Source organism: Pelophylax lessonae, assembly GCF_965119305.1.
Source record: "Pelophylax lessonae genome assembly, chromosome: 1".
NCBI classification, from domain to species: domain Eukaryota; kingdom Metazoa; phylum Chordata; class Amphibia; order Anura; family Ranidae; genus Pelophylax; species Pelophylax lessonae.
In genome coordinates this window covers 348,255,954-348,275,709 of record NC_138768.1, presented here as the reverse complement: position 1 = coordinate 348,275,709, position 19,756 = coordinate 348,255,954, and the positions used below count along the sequence as shown (strand labels likewise).

Genomic DNA, 19,756 nt, shown 5'->3' with positions numbered 1-19,756 from the left:
GTTTTTACACAGATAAACATCATGCAAAGTGATACCGTCCAAGATGTTGTGCTTTTAGATCCAAGATGGCTGTGTTCCAATGTTCTTGGGAAGCTGCTCTCTGTGGAGAACCCAAAAGCCCTTCACCACTATAGAGGAAGGTATACCATAGAGGATATCCAACGCCTGGTTTCAGACAGTGACGTGGATGAACTTATACAAATTTTGGATGCTATGGACATTTGTGCACGAGATTTGAGCAGTGGGACCATGGTAGATATTCCTGCCCTTATAAAAACCGATAGCCTGCACAGGTCATGGACTGATGAAGAAGAGGACATCTTAATATATGGAGGTGTTAGAATTGTTCCTGTGGAACACCTTACTCGTTTCCCCTGTGGGATTTTCCATAAAGTCCAAGTCAACCTCTGCAGGTGGATACACCAGCAGAGCACCGAAGGTGACGCCGACATACGTCTGTGGGTAAATGGGTGTAAACTGGCAAACCGAGGGGCTGAAGTTTTGGTGTTGCTGGTCAACAACGGTCAAGGAATTGAAGTGCATGTGCGAGGACTAGAAACTGAGAAGATAAAGTGTTGTTTACTCCAAGAATCTATTTGCAGTATCATTGATAACTTATTTGCAGCAACCTTGCCAGGGCTTTTAACTGTAAAACATTACCTAAGCCCACAGCAGCTAAGAGAACACCATGAGCCAGTAATGGTGTACCAGCCAAGAGACTTTTTCCGAGCCCAGGCCCAAAAGGAGACTTCACTGGCAAACACAATGGCTGGGTACAAAGAAAGTTTTAGCAGCATATTGTGCTTTGGATGCCTGGAGATTTACTCTCAAGGAAGCCTAGGCATGGATCATCATGTGTCGGATCTGAACATTCTTGTAAGGAGGAAACTCAGTCGACTTCTTGATACGCCAGATCCTATGGGGAAGGACTGGTGTCTTCTAGCCATGAATTTGGGCCTTCCAGAGTTAGTTGCCAAATATAATGCCAGCAGTGCGACACAAAAAGATTTTACAGAGAGTCCCGTCTGTGCTCTTTTACAAGAATGGACCAATACTCCTGATAGCACTGTAGCGATATTAATGTCAAAACTGAGAGAACTGGGACGGCGGGATGCGGCAGATTTTCTCCTTAAATCATCCTCTGTGTTTAGAATGAATTTGGATGTGCATGGACAGGAAGCCTATGCTGCTAGCTGTAACAGTGGCACATCTTACAATTCAATTAGTTCAGTAGTGTCACGATGACTGACTGTTCAATTATGAACTCTACTCTACTCTACTGTGCTACTGGTGTAACACTTTTAGTTCTTATATTGCTGTATTACAAGAGTACGAGTTTTAAGTCATTAATTTATAAGCATTCCATTGATGAATGTTACATGCCCTATAAACCTTGTACTTTGTGATCTTTCTACTTTTAATAAGAATTGTTGCCTTTTATCATAGATTTTTAAAGGCCTATACTTTGAATTTTTTCAGTCCTGACTTCTATAGAATGTGCTGCTAAAAACTGCCACCTAGATGGATAAAAGCTGTTCTTTTTTATTTTAAAGATTGTTATTTTTTATCACATTAATGATGGAGGTGCACAGTTATTCATTTATACAAGGCTTACACTTTCCATCTCTATGATTTGCTGATGTATTTCAGATAATATACCCGAAATGTGGTATTCTACTGTCTTATTAGATCTAAAGGTGTTCTGTAAATTGTTAGAAAAAGTAATCACAGTAATGTGAGTGCCTTGCTGGATAGGTTCCAGGAGCATAATATTTGGGTTCTGGACCTTGGAATGATGCCATGCTGGTTGCAGGGTGATGGTGTTTTTACTCTGCACCCTTCACAACTCCACCTATGCTTAATAATGGGTATACACTTGCAATTCCTGGTTATGGGGGGGCCTTATAATGACCTTGGCTCAAAAAGGATTTTAAGTCCGCTCTCCGAGCTCAGGAGCAGCAAGGTGAAACCCCTGATTCCCTGCCATAGGTGCAGAGGGTGCAGTGGCCTAAGAATAGTTGCCACCATTGCAACTTGGTTAGTTTGCCTGTTTTAGGGTGTAGGTAAATAATGCCCTATGGTTTGTTTTGCATCATGCTGTCTACCTCTTCATGACTGTCTGCATGATAATCATAAGAAACCAATTTTTAGTTTTAAAGCACACCGTACTGATGTAGAACATTTTACTTTTCCAGTGCAGTCTACAATGTGACTGTGTGGCTCAGGTACACTAATAATTTTATCATTTCTAAACATCTCTGAACTCACATGTCAAAGTATTAGAGGCTTTGTCCACTTGGCAAATTCAGTGATTGATAGATGTTCAGCAAAGCTTTATTTTGTTGTTTGCTGTAAGGTCATTGGAATTATGGGCATTTCCAAACAATGTGAAATCTCACGAACGTCATCTCAGGTATAGGTTCTTACAGTCACTCCAATCGTTATGTAAGACTTGTATCAAACAAACACCCACTGCAATATTTTTTCTGTTAGGTAACATCAGGCATCTTTTTTATTATCAACAAGGGCGTGTTCATAGATTTCCTGTACTTGAAACAAACAAGGATTTTATCGCTAGGATTTTAACTTGCTGCCAATACTTATTGGGAATCTGTTTCATTTGTGTGCTTCCTCTTGAAGATGCATGCGATGAAATGTGTATATACAGGAATGACATTTCCATTTTTAATCTTTTGGTTTGTAGAACAATTTTAAAACTTGTTTTTATATATGTACATATCTATGAATAAACATGTTGCCTGTTGAAAATAATTTTAATTTGTTGATTGAATGCTTGTTGCCCAAATATTTTGCAATATGTGCGAATAGATCTGAAATTTGGTGTCCCCAAACATCTGTACTGAAGGCAAGAAGGATGTCTAAAAAATTCTGCAAAAACTGTTTTTCTAAAATACATTATTAGGGATGCACCAATACCAGACCAAGTATGAGTACAGATACTTTTTTTCTCAAGTACTCGCCGATACCAATTGCTGATACCTATTTTCATTGTCATATGACTTTTTTTTTTTTTTTTTCTCATCACGTATTTTTTTTTTTTATGCTCGTTCATCTACATCCCAGTTCTTAGGATAAAAGATGTCTTCACTAGTCCTGGTAGCTTTCCAGTTCTCTTCATCTGTATTTTGTGATCATAGTAGCCACATGGAGCGCAGATAAGGGCAATGGCCTTTTACAAAGAACTGGCCAACCCATGCAGTGACAGTTTCTCCTCCTTTCCAGCTTATAGACATGCTAAATGTTGGCTCTTTCCTTTTCCCAATGACTCCAATCAACTCTCCAATTCCGGTCATCTGGCCCCTTGAGAGAGCTTTAAAGAAGAGTGCAGAGAGCCACCAAGATGAGAACCATCCACATGAAGTATGAGCACTGACCCCAGTATGTTCTCCCACACACCAGTCATGTTACACTACACCCCCCCCCCCCCCGACTGTTTTTTTTTTTTTTCGACTAAGACCAGGTTCACACATGTGCAGGGCCGGTTTAGTGGTTTGTAAAAGGATTCCAGTGCAATTTTGTTTAGCAGTTCAGGTGCGAATTTTACAGTGTATTACACTGAAAATCGCTTCTGAACTGGACTGAAAACATACCTGACTCTCTTTAAAATCGCACTGCAGCCAGTGAACCATCTCCATAGAAAGCTGGTTTGGTTCACATGTCATGCGAATTGGATGTAGTTCAAAACGCATCCAATTTGCATAAATGTGAACCAGTCTGCAAATGCATAGTATTGGCACGGATATCAATATCGGTGCAACACTAGAAATTATATCAAGCATATATGAAGAATCCCACAGCCTGTTTGAGCCTCTGTTCACATCTCATGGGTGCGATGGAACATGCGCATTTTTTGGGGCGTTTACAAGTGTCGTGTTTAGAGTAGCCCATAGTGCCTGACCCTTTTTAAAAATGTGCAGCACCAAAAGGCATGGTACCATGTTCTTTGGCACATGTGCGTTAGCAAGATGTGTGGGGGTTCCATTAGGAATTAATAGAACTGCTGCACATCTGGAAAATGACAGCACATTTATGTGCTTTGGAGAAAGTATGCAATTTTGCACTCGAACACAAAGCCATAAGCACAACGTTAAAACATTCAGACATATTTGGTTTTATTGGCTATAGTTTACCTGTTCCCCAGAATATAAATCTATCCTCGGCTGGATTCACATCTGTGCGGCTCTGCAGGCCGTGTTCTGCATGGGCACAGCAGCCCATTTAGTTAAGTGGGCTGCTATGCCTTCTGAAACGCAGAGAAAAGGTCACTGCAGCATTTCAGAAATTGCAGCCCACACGGGAACCACAAGTGCAGTGCACTTTCCAGTGCATGCAGCGTATCATTCGTGGTAATGGCACCCGCACACCGTTCCTGTGTTTTCTGTGTGGGTGGTTGCGGCTGCGGGAACAGGTGCTTTCCTGCAGCGGTAGTCACTCACACAAATATGAACTTAGCAGTCAAACAAATTGTTAACCACCCTACTAGTCTACCCCTTAGAATGAAGAAGAATCGCCTGGGCACCCCCTTCATCACCATCTTCCTGCCCTTACCTTACCTTCCCCTCCCCTCCCCTCTCAAATCCCCCTACCTCTGATATTTCTCCATTATCCTTTGACCCACTTTTTTTTCTTTTTTGCTTATTTGAACCTACTACAATTCTGTTGGAAAATTAGGGCACAACTAGAATGTGGGACCACTTACTACTTACCTGGATGTCTAAGTTGTCCATACAAGCTGAACCAATTTTCCCATCCACACAGTAAAGTTGGATGGTGCGATCCTCCCCATGGCGCTATTGTAATCTTACAGTGGGGAGACTCCTCTGCTGTCAGAACGCACAGATCAGTGTTGCAGTCATTGGCCATAGCTGCTGATCAAGTGTTTTTTTTTTTTTTTCTAACCGGTCAATTCTGCAAAAGACAATTGATAGATCAACTTCTGTTGAGTAGCAGTGGCCACACATGGTTCAAATTTTGGACGGTCCCTGCTGAACCAGACTCATTTTTCTATGGCCAGCTTTTGTTGGCATGCATTTTTCATTTTAGGTAGGACAACTTATATTGCTCTACTGACTTCTGTGATGCATGCTGTATGCACATTTATTGGTATGGTGTGACCACACCTATGTCTTTGGTAAAACATTTAAAGATTAAAAAAAAAAAAAACACAGCCAGTAGAACAGGACGATTACCTGTATTTACATAGCAAAGACATTTATTTATTTCAGGTACTTGCATAGCGCCGTCAATTTACGCAGCGCTTTACATATACATTGTACATTCACATCAGTCCCTACCCTCAAGGAGATTACAATCTAAGGTCCCTAACTCGCATTCATACATACACATACCAGGGCCAATTTAGTCAGGAGCCAATTAACTTACCAGCATGTCTTTGGAATGTGGGAGGAAACTGAAGTACCCGGAGGAAACCCATGCGGGCACAGGGAGAACATGCAAACTCCAGGCAGGTAGTGTCGTGGTTGGGTATTGAGCTATGCGACCCTTTTGCTGCTAGGTGAAAGTGCTAACCACTACACCACTGTGCCGCCCCACTGCACTGATTTACAAAGTACATAGAACTATAAGCATCAATGATGGGAAGAATGTTTGTATCACACACTACACATAAAACCACTTATGCTGCATTATTATAAATAAGGTAAACATCATCCGTAGGCATGCCTAGAAAGCAAATATGGTGCAGTTAGTAGCTTACTGATTGCTGTTTACAGTTAGTAAGGGTGTTAAAATAGGACTCCCACTGACTCATGCATAAGACTGCTTTAATTCTAAGGCTATGTTCACATGTGGGCGCAGCGGATCAGGGGCAGAATCACCGCGATTCTGCCCGCAATCCGGAAATCATTGCAAATCACGGGACGCCTGTGCGATGCCCTTGATTTGCAATGGCACCCCAAACGCTATGCGATGTTGTCGCGATTTCCGCCTGCCGAATCGTGGTAACATCGCGCAAACAGAATGGCGGGACGCATGACGCACAAAAGAAGCTCTTGTACCTTTTTTGGGTGTCATGCGTCCCGCGATTCTGTTTGGGCGATGTTACCGCGATTCGGCAGACGGAAATCGCGGCAACATCGCACAGCATTTGGGGTGCCATTGCAAATCATGGGCATCGCACAGGCATCCCACGATTTGCAATGATTTCCGGATCGCGGGCAGAATCGCAGTGATTCTGCCCTGATCCGCTGTGCCCACATGTGAACGTAGCCTTATAGCCATGGTGAAAATGAGACATACTATATAAACAAATTTCCATTGAATAGGAGTTTTTTTAAAAAAAAAAAAAGCATCCCTGATGTCTAGAGCACAAAAATCACATCTTTTGACCACTTTCTTCTGCCTGAGCATAAGAATGAAGTCTCCAAAAATTGAACCCCATCATAGAAAACAATTATAGCACTGACAGATGTGCATAGGATCCACAATCCATTCAACAGCTAGTAATGCTACTTGATGCCCCAGGTGTTTGGCCACTGACAGTAATGAAAATTTTATTTTAGATACTGTATGTTTTTTTTAGAAGTAGGTAAAGATAAACATTTTCTCTCAACAATGAACTTCATCAAGTCAATCCAAAAAACACTGCTGCAGCTGCCTGCATGGCAACATGAATTGACCCAACGTTGTTTTGGAGTCCAGCTTGCACTGTACAGCAGTTGAATTGGTGTGTCTGCTGGAGGGGGGGGGGGGGGTGATGCATGGATGCTAAACTTTTACATGGGTCAGCCAGTGAGCATTTACATAGCCAAAGGACAAGGTATAATATATTTTAATTACACTGCAGCTTCACTTATTTCCATGCAACCTGTCCGTTACTCCTAAACCAACCCCTGCTGTCTCTGTTACTTACTCTTGGCTCCTGCTCTTTCTGCATTACTTGCTCCTGACCCAATCCCTCTTCTCTGCGTTACTCACCCCTGACCTCTGCTCTCTGTGTGTTACTGGTGACCTGAACTCTGCTCTACCTATTCCTGATCTGATTTCTGCTCTCTGTGTTATTTACTCCTGGTTTGATCTCCTCTGCCTCTGTGTTACTTACTCCTGACCCCCGCTCTCTCTGTGTTATTTACTCCTGACCCCCCCTCTCTCTGTGTTACTTACTCCTGACCCCTGCTCTCTCTGTGTTACTTACTCCTGACCCCTGCTCTCTCTGTGTTACTACTGACCCCTGCTCTCTCTGTGTTACTTCCTCCTGACCCCTGCTCTCTCTGTGTTACTTACTCCTGACCCCCCCTCTCTCTGTGTTACTTACTACTGACCCCTGCTCTCTGTGTTACTTCCTCCTGACCCCTGCTCTCTGTGTTACTCCTGACCCCCGCTCTCTCTGTTACTTACTCCTGACCCCCGCTCTCTCTGTGTTACTTACTCCTGACCCCCGCTCTCTCTGTGTTACTCCTGACCCCCGCTCTGTTACTTACTTTTGACCCCCGCTCTCTCTGTGTTACTTACTCCTGACCCCTGCTCTCTCTGTGTTACTCCTGACCCCCGCTCTGTGTTACTTACTCTTGACCCCCGCTCTCTCTGTGTTACTCCTGACCCCTGCTCTCTCTGTGTTACTCCTGACCCCCGCTCTCTGTGTTACTCCTGACCCCCGCTCTCTCTGTGTTACTTACTCCTAACCCCCGCTCTCTCTGTGTTACTCTTGACCCCGCTCTCTGTGTTACTCCTGACCCCTGCTTTCTCTGTTACTTACTCCTGAGCCCCGCTCTCTGTTACTCCTCACCCCTGCTCTCTCTGTGTTACTTACTCCTGCTCTCTCTGTGTTACTTACTCCTGACCCCTGCTCTCTGTGTTATTTACTCCTGACCCCTGCTCTCTCTGTGTTACTTACTCCTGACCCCTGCTCTCTCTGTGTTACTTACTACTGACCCCTGCTCTCTCTGTGTTACTTCCTCCTGACCCCTGCTCTCTCTGTGTTACTTCCTCCTGACCCCTGCTCTCTCTGTGTTACTTACTCCTGACCCCCCCTCTCTCTGTGTTACTTACTACTGACCCCTGCTCTCTCTGTGTTACTTCCTCCTGACCCCTGCTCTCTCTGTGTTACTCCTGACCCCCGCTCTCTCTGTTACTTACTCCTGACCCCCGCTCTCTCTGTGTTACTTACTCCTGACCCCCGCTCTCTCTGTGTTACTCCTGACCCCCGCTCTGTTACTTACTCCTGACCCCTGCTCTCTCTGTGTTACTCCTGACCCCCGCTCTGTGTTACTTACTCTTGACCCCCGCTCTCTCTGTGTTACTTACTCCTGACCCCTGCTCTCTCTGTGTTACTCCTGACCCCCGCTCTCTCTGTGTTACTCCTGACCCCCGCTCTCTCTGTGTTACTTACTCCTAACCCCCGCTCTCTCTGTGTTACTTACTCCTAACCCCCGCTCTCTCTGTGTTACTCTTGACCCCGCTCTCTCTGTGTTACTCCTGACCCCTGCTTTCTCTGTTACTTACTCCTGAGCCCCGCTCTGTTACTCCTCACCCCTGCTCTCTCTGTGTTACTTACTCCTGCTCTCTCTGTGTTGCTTACGCCTGACCTCCGATCTCTCTGTGTTACTTACTCCTGACCTCCGCTCTCTCTGTGTTACTTACTCCTGACCTCCGCTCTCTCTGTGTTACTCCTGACCTCCGCTCTGCTCTACCTATTCCTGATCTGATTTCTGCTCTCTGTGTTATTTACTCCTGGTTTGATCTCCTCTGCCTCTGTGTTACTTACTCCTGACCCCCGCTCTCTCTGTGTTATTTACTCCTGACCCCCCCTCTCTCTGTGTTACTTACTCCTGACCCCTGCTCTCTCTGTGTTACTTACTCCTGACCCCTGCTCTCTCTGTGTTACTACTGACCCCTGCTCTCTCTGTGTTACTTCCTCCTGACCCCTGCTCTCTCTGTGTTACTTACTCCTGACCCCCCCTCTCTCTGTGTTACTTACTACTGACCCCTGCTCTCTGTGTTACTTCCTCCTGACCCCTGCTCTCTGTGTTACTCCTGACCCCCGCTCTCTCTGTTACTTACTCCTGACCCCCGCTCTCTCTGTGTTACTTACTCCTGACCCCCGCTCTCTCTGTGTTACTCCTGACCCCCGCTCTGTTACTTACTCTTGACCCCCGCTCTCTCTGTGTTACTTACTCCTGACCCCTGCTCTCTCTGTGTTACTCCTGACCCCCGCTCTGTGTTACTTACTCTTGACCCCCGCTCTCTCTGTGTTACTCCTGACCCCTGCTCTCTCTGTGTTACTCCTGACCCCCGCTCTCTGTGTTACTCCTGACCCCCGCTCTCTCTGTGTTACTTACTCCTAACCCCCGCTCTCTCTGTGTTACTCTTGACCCCGCTCTCTGTGTTACTCCTGACCCCTGCTTTCTCTGTTACTTACTCCTGAGCCCCGCTCTCTGTTACTCCTCACCCCTGCTCTCTCTGTGTTACTTACTCCTGCTCTCTCTGTGTTACTTACTCCTGACCCCTGCTCTCTGTGTTATTTACTCCTGACCCCTGCTCTCTCTGTGTTACTTACTCCTGACCCCTGCTCTCTCTGTGTTACTTACTACTGACCCCTGCTCTCTCTGTGTTACTTCCTCCTGACCCCTGCTCTCTCTGTGTTACTTCCTCCTGACCCCTGCTCTCTCTGTGTTACTTACTCCTGACCCCCCCTCTCTCTGTGTTACTTACTACTGACCCCTGCTCTCTCTGTGTTACTTCCTCCTGACCCCTGCTCTCTCTGTGTTACTCCTGACCCCCGCTCTCTCTGTTACTTACTCCTGACCCCCGCTCTCTCTGTGTTACTCCTGACCCCCGCTCTGTTACTTACTCTTGACCCCCGCTCTCTCTGTGTTACTTACTCCTGACCCCTGCTCTCTCTGTGTTACTCCTGACCCCCGCTCTGTGTTACTTACTCTTGACCCCCGCTCTCTCTGTGTTACTTACTCCTGACCCCTGCTCTCTCTGTGTTACTCCTGACCCCCGCTCTCTCTGTGTTACTCCTGACCCCCGCTCTCTCTGTGTTACTTACTCCTAACCCCCGCTCTCTCTGTGTTACTTACTCCTAACCCCCGCTCTCTCTGTGTTACTCTTGACCCCGCTCTCTCTGTGTTACTCCTGACCCCTGCTTTCTCTGTTACTTACTCCTGAGCCCCGCTCTGTTACTCCTCACCCCTGCTCTCTCTGTGTTACTTACTCCTGCTCTCTCTGTGTTGCTTACGCCTGACCTCCGATCTCTCTGTGTTACTTACTCCTGACCTCCGCTCTCTCTGTGTTACTTACTCCTGACCTCCGCTCTCTCTGTGTTACTCCTGACCTCCGCTCTCTCTGTGTTACTCCTGACCTCCGCTCTCTCTGTGTTACTCCTGACCCCCGCTCTCTGTGTTACTCCTGACCCCCGCTCTCTGTGTTACTCCTGACCACCGCTCTCTGTGTTACTCCTGACCCCCGCTCTCTGTGTTACTCCTGACCCCCGCTCTCTGTTACTCCTGACCCCCGCTCTGTGTTTTACTCCTGACCCCCGCTCTCTGTGTTACTTACTCCTGACCTCCACTCTCTCTGTTATTCCTGACCCCCGCTCTCTCTGTGTTACTTACTCCTGACCTCCGCTCTCTCTGTGTTACTCCTGACCTCCGCTTTCTCTGTGTTACTCCTGACCCCCGCTCTCTGTGTTACTCTTGACCCCCGCTCTCTCTGTGTTACTTACTCCTGACCTCTGCTCTCTCTGTGTTACTTCTGACCCCCGCTCTCTGTGTTACTCCTGACCCCCGCTCTCTCTGTGTTACTTACTCCTGACCTCTGCTCTCTGTTACTCCTGACCCCCGCTCTCTCTGTGTTACTCCTGACCCCCGCTCTCTCTGTGTTACTCCTGACCCCCGCTCTCTCTGTGTTACTCCTGACCCCCGCTCTCTCTGTGTTACTCCTGACCCCCGCTCTCTCTGTGTTACTCCTGACCCCCGCTCTCTGTGTTACTCCTGACCCCCGATCTCTGTGTTACTACTGACCCCCGATCTCTGTGTTACTACTGACCCCCGCTCTCTCTGTTACTCCTGACCCCCGCTCTCTGTTACTCCTGACCCCCGCTCTCTGTGTTACTTACTCCTGACCCCCGCTCTCTCTGTGTTACTCCTGACCCCTGCTCTCTCTGTGTTACTTACTCCTGACCCCCGCTCTCTCTGTGTTACTCCTGACCCCCGCTCTCTCTGTGTTACTTACTCCTGACCTCTGCTCTCTGTTACTCCTGACCTCTGCTCTCTGTTACTCCTGACCTCTGCTCTCTGTTACTCCTGACCCCCGCTCTCTCTGTGTTACTCCTGACCCCCGCTCTCTCTGTGTTACTCCTGACCCCCGCTCTCTCTGTGTTACTCCTGACCCCCGCTCTCTGTGTTACTCCTGACCCCCCCTCTGTGTTACTCCTGACCCCCGATCTCTGTGTTACTACTGACCCCCGCTCTCTCTGTTACTCCTGACCCCCGCTCTCTCTGTTACTCCTGACCCCCGCTCTCTGTGTTACTTACTCCTGACCCCCGCTCTCTCTGTGTTACTCCTGACCCCTGCTCTCTCTGTGTTATTTACTCCTGACCCCTGCTCTCTCTGTGTTATTTACTCCTGACCCCCACTCTCACTGTGTTACTCATGACCCCCCCCTCTCTGTGTTACTTACTCCTGACCTCCGCTTTCTCTGTGTTACTCCTGACCCCCGCTCTCTGTTACTCTTGACCCCCGCTCTCTCTGTGTTACTCCTGACCCCCGCTCTCTCTGTGTTACTCCTGACCCCCGCTCTCTCTGTGTTACTCCTGACCCCCGCTCTCTGTGTTACTTACTCCTGACCTCCGCTCTCTGTGTTGCTCTTGACCCCCGCTCTCTCTGTGTTACTCTTGACCCCCGCTCTCTCTGTGTTACTCTTGACCCCCGCTCTCTCTGTGTTACTCTTGACCCCCGCTCTCTCTGTGTTACTCTTGACCCCCGCTCTCTCTGTGTTACTCCTGACCCCCGCTCTCTCTGTGTTACTCCTGACCCCCGCTCTCTCTGTGTTACTCCTGACCCCTGCTCTCTCTGTTACTCCTGACCCCTGCTCTCTCTGTGTTACTTACTCCTGCTCTCTCTGTGTTACTTACTCTTGACCCCACTCTCTGTGTTACTTACTCCTGACCCCCGCTCTCTCTGTGTTACTCCTAACCTCCGCTCTCTCTGTGTTACTCCTGACCCCTGCTCTCTCTGTGTTACTTACTCCTGACCCCCGCTCTCTCTGTGTTACTCCTGACCCCCGCTCTCTCTGTTACTTACTCCTGCTCTCTCTGTGTTACTTACTCCTGACCCCGCTCTCTCTGTGTTACTCCTGACCCCCGCTCTCTCTGTGTTACTCCTGACCCCCGCTCTCTCTGTGTTACTCCTGACCCCCGCTCTCTCTGTGTTACTCCTGACCCCCGCTCTCTGTGTTACTTACTCCTGACCTCCGCTCTCTGTGTTGCTCTTGACCCCCGCTCTCTCTGTGTTACTCTTGACCCCCGCTCTCTCTGTGTTACTTACAACTGCTCTCTCTGTGTTACTTACTCCTGACCCCCGCTCTCTCTGTTACTTACTCCTTACCCCTGCTTGTTACTTACTGCTGACCCCCACCCTCTCTGTGTTACTCCTGACCCCCGCTCTCTCTGTATTACTCCTGACCCCCGCTCTCTCTGTATTACTCCTGACCTCCGCTCTCCTTGTGTTACTCCTGCTCTCTCTGTAGTACTTACTCCTGACCCCCACTATCTCTGTGTTTCTTACTTCTGACCCCGCTCTTTCTGTGCTACTTACCCCTGGCCCCTGCTCTCTTTGTGTTACTCCTGCTCTCTCTGTGTTACCCCTGGCCCCTGCTCTCTTTGTGTTACTTACCCCTGGCCCCTGCTCTCTCTGTGTTACTTACTCCTGAAGTCTGCTCTCTGAGTTATTTACTTCTGAACCCTGAACACCATGCATTACTTACTCTTACCCTGACCCCTGCTTTCCTTGTGTTACCTAATTCTTACCCTTCATCCTCCTATATTACTTTCACCTGACCCCTGCACTCTGTACCTTACTTACTCATGACCCCTAAACTCTGTGTGACTTACTCCTTACCTCTGCACTCTTTGTGTTACTTACACCTGGTCACTGCATTCTGTGTTACTTACTCCTGACTTTCGCCATTTTTGAGTTGTTTACTCCTAAACGTTGCACACCATATATTTCTTACTCCTACCCACAGATACATAGACTCAGGTTATATTTTACCATACCTCTTTAAGCCCCTCCTCTACACCTGCCACATTATCAACACCTGGTGCCCAAGGTATTTTGTCTTTGAAGCTTGAATGTCTACATTTTGCTCAAAAAGTCTGACCGATTATTTTAGGCCATGTTAAAAATAAGGGAGTCATTTTGTGGACATGGCTACAAATGTGTATATGGTTTAAAAGTGTGCATAGCCAGTACGGTGTCTTCGGATTTCATTTTTCAAACATGGTGTCCTTAGTTAAAACTGGTGCAGCTTGTGCAGGGGCCTGGAGATTTGAAATCTTCTTTCAGGAAAGATCAGAGTGCCCTGATTGGTCACGTGCTGGCTTCAACAAATCAGAATCGTTCTGATCTGTCCCAGCCTCCCTAGGGGGACAAGACTGCAACTTTTAAGACCCCAGACCCCTGGAGCGACTGTGTCGGCAGTGACTGCTAATCCAGGTAAGTGCTGCAGTGACTGAGGGGATGTAAGGTGTTAGGCTGGCCATACATGGGTCGAATTTGGAAAACATTTTCTTTCAAAAATCTGAAATTTAGTGTGTTGTGATTCGATGGTGCCACCATTGATTTCGAAATTCGACCAACCAAGCCTTCAATTTCACCTCCTATTGCTACAGAAAGGAATTTTCGTGGCCTGGAAATCTTCTTTTCTTTCTGGAAATTTTAATTTCTTGCACTCTTGTGCATTTATTTTTTAATTATATTTCTTGCACGATTCTTCCATCATTATTTAGAAAATTGTTTGTTTTTTAAAAAATTTCCAGCATGCTGTTCACTCAAATTAGATGAACGCACGAAAATTGTCCGTTGCTGCGGCCCACTAATAATGTGAAATTTGAACGAAAATTCTGGAATAAGGAGAAACTTTACTAATGGAGACACAAACAGCAATACAAATGTGACAGGGATTATTTACACCTTTCGAAAACTTTTAAAAATTTGTCTGGAGTCTTGACATCCCTGAGACAACAGCCCTTTGGAATTGCAGATGTATTTACAGGCTTTTCAAGTTGGTCACTGCTGCGAAGTCTGTCATTTGTGCAATGCACAGGTGACAGTTCCATGATTCACGTAACAAGGTAATGTTTATAAGCCAAGCTGTTATTTTAAGTTGTTTGACCAGTTATAGACTTTGGATTACACAAGCCCAAAAAAAAGCTCCATCTATATACTTTGGGTGTGTGTAGTACACACAGGCCCTCCTCCTCCCCCACAGCTCTTCCTCTTAATTTACTAGCAATTGTTTCATTTACACAGGGGTAGATCTTCTCTGTACAATTCCGTGTGCCCCACATTCTGAGGGTAGAGCACCCTATTCATTTCAAAGGGCTGCCCAACCCACAGAAAAGAGTTCCCAGACCCTTTCTTTTTTAAATTATGTGTTTGCCAATGCGTGGGGGTCATGAGAAGAAAATGCCATGCCCAGACAGGTCCCCCGGAGGAACTGAATTTTTTCTCTCTTGAGAAGAGGAGATTGAGGGGGGATATGATCAACATGTATAAATATATAAGGGGTCCATATAGTGATCTTGGTGTTGAGTTTTTCACTTTTAAGTCATTACAGAGGACAAGGGGCACTCTTTATGTCTGGAGTAAAAGAGTTTTAACCTCCAACCTACAGAGAGTCTTCTTCACAGTAAAAGCTGTAAAAATGTGGAATCTACTCCAGCAAGAACTAGTTCTGGCCAGCTCAAAAGATATTAAAAAAAAAGTTGGATGCATTCCTAAATGCGAAAAAAATATAACCGTAAAAGCCTTTGAGCACCGGTGTTCCGTGAGAATTACCTACCCCGTGAGAAAAACCTACCCTGGCAGTGCGCATGCTCACAGCCCCTAGTGCGCATGCGCACTAGAATGAAATGATGACTGTTCCGTGCAAAAAACCTACCATCGCGGCGGGTACATTAAAAAAGCTGTGCTGCAATATGAGTAAGCACTGCTCCGTGCCCTATCACTGCCCTGATCTTGTGTAGTAAATATAAAAGCGGCTCTCGGCTCCGTGATTTATGTTGTCATACAGCCGCCGCCGGTTTTATATTTAGTAGCCGAGACCAGGGAAGTGTCAGGGATAGCAGTGGAGATTACTCATATTTCTGGCGAGCTGTTTGAATGTAATCCCGCCGCGTTACAGACACTTTCGTACACCGGAAGTGACGAGGGTAGGTTTTTCTCACGGGTAGGTACTTCTCACGGAACACCGGTTCACATATGTGCGATGTAAGACATTGCATGTGATTCGCAGCACACTGCTCTGCAAATCAGATGCGATACAGGTTGTATGGCTGAATTTGCAACGCATTCGGACAAAACTCGCACAGGACCCTTTTGGGTCCGCACCAGAATCGGATCGCATGGGTGGTCACACCTATGTGATCCGATTAATTTTCAAACTGACAGTTTGCACCGCGATATGCAAACTAATCTGGGGGGTGTTGTTAACTTTGTATTGACACCCCCAGCGATTCACATATGGCAGTGTGAACTGTCTGCGAGTTGAGTGTGATTTGGGAACCCGCAGTGGATTCGCAGGGTTCCCTCATTGCATATACAGTGCCTTGCGAAAGTATTCGGCCCCCTTGAACTTTTTGACCTTTTGCCACATTTCAGGCTTCAAACATAAAGATATAAAACTGTAATTTTTTGTGAAGAATCAACAACAAGTGGGACACAATCATGAAGTGGAACGAAATTTATTGGATATTTCAAACTTTTTTAACAAATAAAAAACTGAAAAATTGGGCATGCAAAATTATTCAGCCCCTTTATTTTCAGTGCAGTACTTTCGCAAGGCACTGTATGTGAACCAGGACTCACACAAGTCTGTTTTTCATCCATCTATTGACAAAATGTATTGACACAATCTATTGAAAAATGGACAGTGTTCAATTTCTTTGGATAAACGGACAATCACCCATTTACATCCACATCTGATTTGTTTTTTTTAACCACTTGCTGACCACCTACTCCTTTTTTACTGCGGCAGGTCGGCTATTGCGGGAAACAGTGTCATTTTGCGCAATAGACCCAGGGGGGCACGCATCGCTGGAGGCACGATCGTGCCCTGATTGGATACTGGGGATGCCAATGTCTGCCGGCCACCTGCGATCATTCCCCAGAGAGGCAGAATGGCAATCTGCCTATGTAAACAAGGCAGATCACCGTTCTCACTGGGGAGAAGATGGAGATCTTGTGTTCTTGCTAAGCAGCAACACGGATCTCTGTCTTCATCCAGTAAGAGCAACCCCCAACACCAGCTAGGCACACAGTTAACCCTTTGATCTCCCCTGATGTTAACCCCTTCCCTGCCAGTGTCATTCGTACAGGACAGTGCATATTTTTAGCACGGATCACTGGTTCCCAAAAAAGTGTCAGGTGTCTGATCTGTCCTCTGCAATGTCCCAGTCCTGCTAAAAATCACTGATCACTGCCATTACAAGTAAAAAAGAAAAATGCCATAAAAATATCCCATAGATTGTAGACACAATAACTTTTGCGCAAACCAATCAATATAGGCCTATTGGGATTTTGTTTTACCAAAAAAAAGTAGCAGGATACATATTGGCCTAATTGATGAAGAAATTTAGATATGTTTTATAGCAGAATAAGTAGTACTATATATATATATATATATATATATATATATATATATATATATATTTTTTTTTTTTTTTTTTTTTTTTTTTTTTTTATTGTCGCTCCTTTTTTGTTTATAGCACAAAAAAAAAAATCGCAGAGGTAATCAAATACCACCAAAAGAAAGCCCTATTTGTGGAGCATGGATAAAGAAATTTAGATTTTTTTTACATTTTTTTTTATTGCATATGTTTTATAGCAGAGCATGTAGTACAAAGTACAAAATCTATATATATATTTTTTTTTAAATTGTCGCTCTTTTTTTGTTTATAGCGCAAAAAATTAAAATCGCAGTGGTAATCAAATACCACCAAAAGAAAGCTTGATTTGTGCGGAAAAAGGGGGCATCAATTAATTTGGGTGCAATGTCGCATAACCATGCAATTGTCAGTTAAAATAACGCAGTGCCGTATCGCAAAAAATGGCTTGGGGGTAAAACCTTCTGAGCTGAAGTAGTTAAATGGAATGAGCAATGTCCACATCCCTTCTGTTTATGTTGTTATTAGGCAAGAAACAATTTTTTGTTTATACAATTGACACCTCTGATTGATATCTGCAACAACTAAAAAAATAAATGGATGCAAAAACAGATGTAGACTGATGTACACTAAATTGAACTGAACTGAAGGCGGATGTGCAAACCGATGAATCTAAATCCGTTTCCATCCGTTTTTGTTTTTTTTAGAAAAAAACGTGAGTGAATGGATGAGGTTGGTGTAAGAGGGGCCCAATAGGAACTAACGGGGATAACTGATGCAGGGAATATCGGATTGCCTCCTTGGGGGGGGGGGGGGGGGGTTGAGAGGGAAATTTTTTCCCCACTAGAGCAATATTGATCAGGCTTTTCGCCTTTGCCTGGATCAACTGTTGTTATAGTATTATGTACATGAGGATTATATAACGTTTTCTATTGGTTGGGTTGATGGGACTTTTTGTTAACCTAACTATGTAACTACATACAGGAACGAGTGTTTAAAACTAGCATTGCCCAAACTAGAGAAAAACACTTTTTTTTTTCTAAATTTTTTGTCTATAGATTGCATAGAAAACATTTTTTCAAGACCGAATTGGCAAGAAAAAGCTTTGTACTAATAAACAATATATTATCTGACAAAGTTCTGATCACATAATCAATAGGCTTATAGCTAAAATGTAAAAAATGCTCTGGTCTAAAAGGTGCATACAGGTATGAGAGCTGAAGTGGTTAATAAGTTAATATTAACTGCCCCAATCTATAGTAATACATTACCAGTGGAAGATGGCTCTGATTTATGTAAACAAGTGGAGCTATTGCCAATAACCAGCCTTATTTAAAGAGTCTGTTACCCCAATTTTTCATATTCCTGATATGTGTCTGCTGTACCCTGTACTTGTAGTAAAAGTATTTGGCTCTCTTTGTATTGCTTCCTTTGTGTGACATGCCTGGTGATTCGATTTCAAATTGGCCACGCTAGGCATGGAGTCACATCTTTCCTAGCTTGGTCAGTTTTCTGGCTGTGCTGGGATCACAGCCTGCCTATCTTTCAATGATTAGACTTGTACATGCACCCTGCACAGCCATTCACTGGGAAGATCAGTGTGCTATTGTTTCTTTACCCCACCTATCCAAGCATTATGCAGCTGAAAACAGAAGTGATGTGATCACTTACAAGATTAGGAAAAAAAAGTATTTATAATGTTTAATAAGAATCAACAGAACTACACTGCTGAAAAAAATTAAGGGAACACTTTGAAAACATATCAGATCTCAATGGGGAAAAATATCATGCTGGATATCTATACTGATATGGACTGGGTAATGTGTTAGGAAGGAAAGGATTCCACATCTTTTGATGGAAATGAAAATTATCAACCTACAAAGGGCTGAATTCAAAGACACCCCGAAAATCAAAGTGAAAAAATGATGCAGCAGGCTAATCATTTTCCTGAAATTTCATTGCAGCAACTCAAAATCGTACTCAGTATGTATGGCCTCCGAGTGCTTGTATACATGACTGACAACATTGGGGCATGCTCCTAATGAGAGGATGAACGGTGTCCTGGAGTATTTCCTCCCAGATCTGGACCAGGACATCACTGAGCTCCTGAACAGACTGAGGTGTAACCTGGCGGCATCAGATGGACCAAAACATAATGTCCCAGAGGTGTTCTATTGGATTTAGGTCAGGCAAGTGTGGGAGTATTGGACTCCCTGTGCAACCTCTATAGGGTCCAGGTATCGCCTCATGCTACCAGTAGTGACACTGACTCTAGCCAAATGCAAAACTAGTGAAAAACAGTAAGAAAAGATGAGTAGGGGAAAAAAAAGTCAGTGGCCATCACCTGCAAAAACATTCTTGTTTTGGAGGTCTTCTCATTGTTGCCCATCTAGTGCACCTGTCGTTAATCAAGTTAAACACTGTTGCATTTTGCACCCTATGTCGAATCACACACTGCATCTGGCTAACCATTTCCAGCCAATGCTGTTGTCAGTGCAATGAAGTGATATATGTATGGCAATATTCCTATTAGTGGTGGAGTATTAGAATTGGATTATTATTATACATGCACTATTTTGAGTTTTTTTTTTCGTTCTCTCTTTTAAGGTAGCATTTTTATGTATGTATGTGAAAGGGTGGTGGGGCCCTCCATTATGTACATTGTTCTGATTGTCAGTTTGTGATTATTATATAGTTCTATATGAGCTGAGTCACCATCCCATTCCATATAGGGTGCAGAAAGCTACTGTGGTTTTATTCTGCATAGTTTTAAGATTTTATTGTTCGTTACAGAAGTACAGCCAAAGCACTCTTAATAAAGTTTTGTATTTTACACACTAACCTCTGGTGGTGCCCAAAGAGTCCAAGGACTGCGATCCAGCTAGTTC

The 19,756-nt window shown here is 45.0% G+C and overlaps 1 protein-coding gene across 1 annotated transcript in view; it reads left to right on the top strand.

Annotated features, from left to right (window-relative positions):
* DAPK1 (death associated protein kinase 1) overlaps positions 1-1,944 on the top strand; it is a 257,141-nt gene extending 255,197 nt beyond the window's left edge. Inside the window, exon 26 of the mRNA XM_082258253.1 lies at positions 13-1,944. Within this exon, the coding sequence (XP_082114379.1) occupies positions 13-1,245 (1,233 nt within the window). The 3' untranslated portion in view covers positions 1,246-1,944. The remainder of the gene's footprint in view (positions 1-12) is intronic.
* Positions 1,945-19,756: the final 17,812 nt, after the last annotated feature.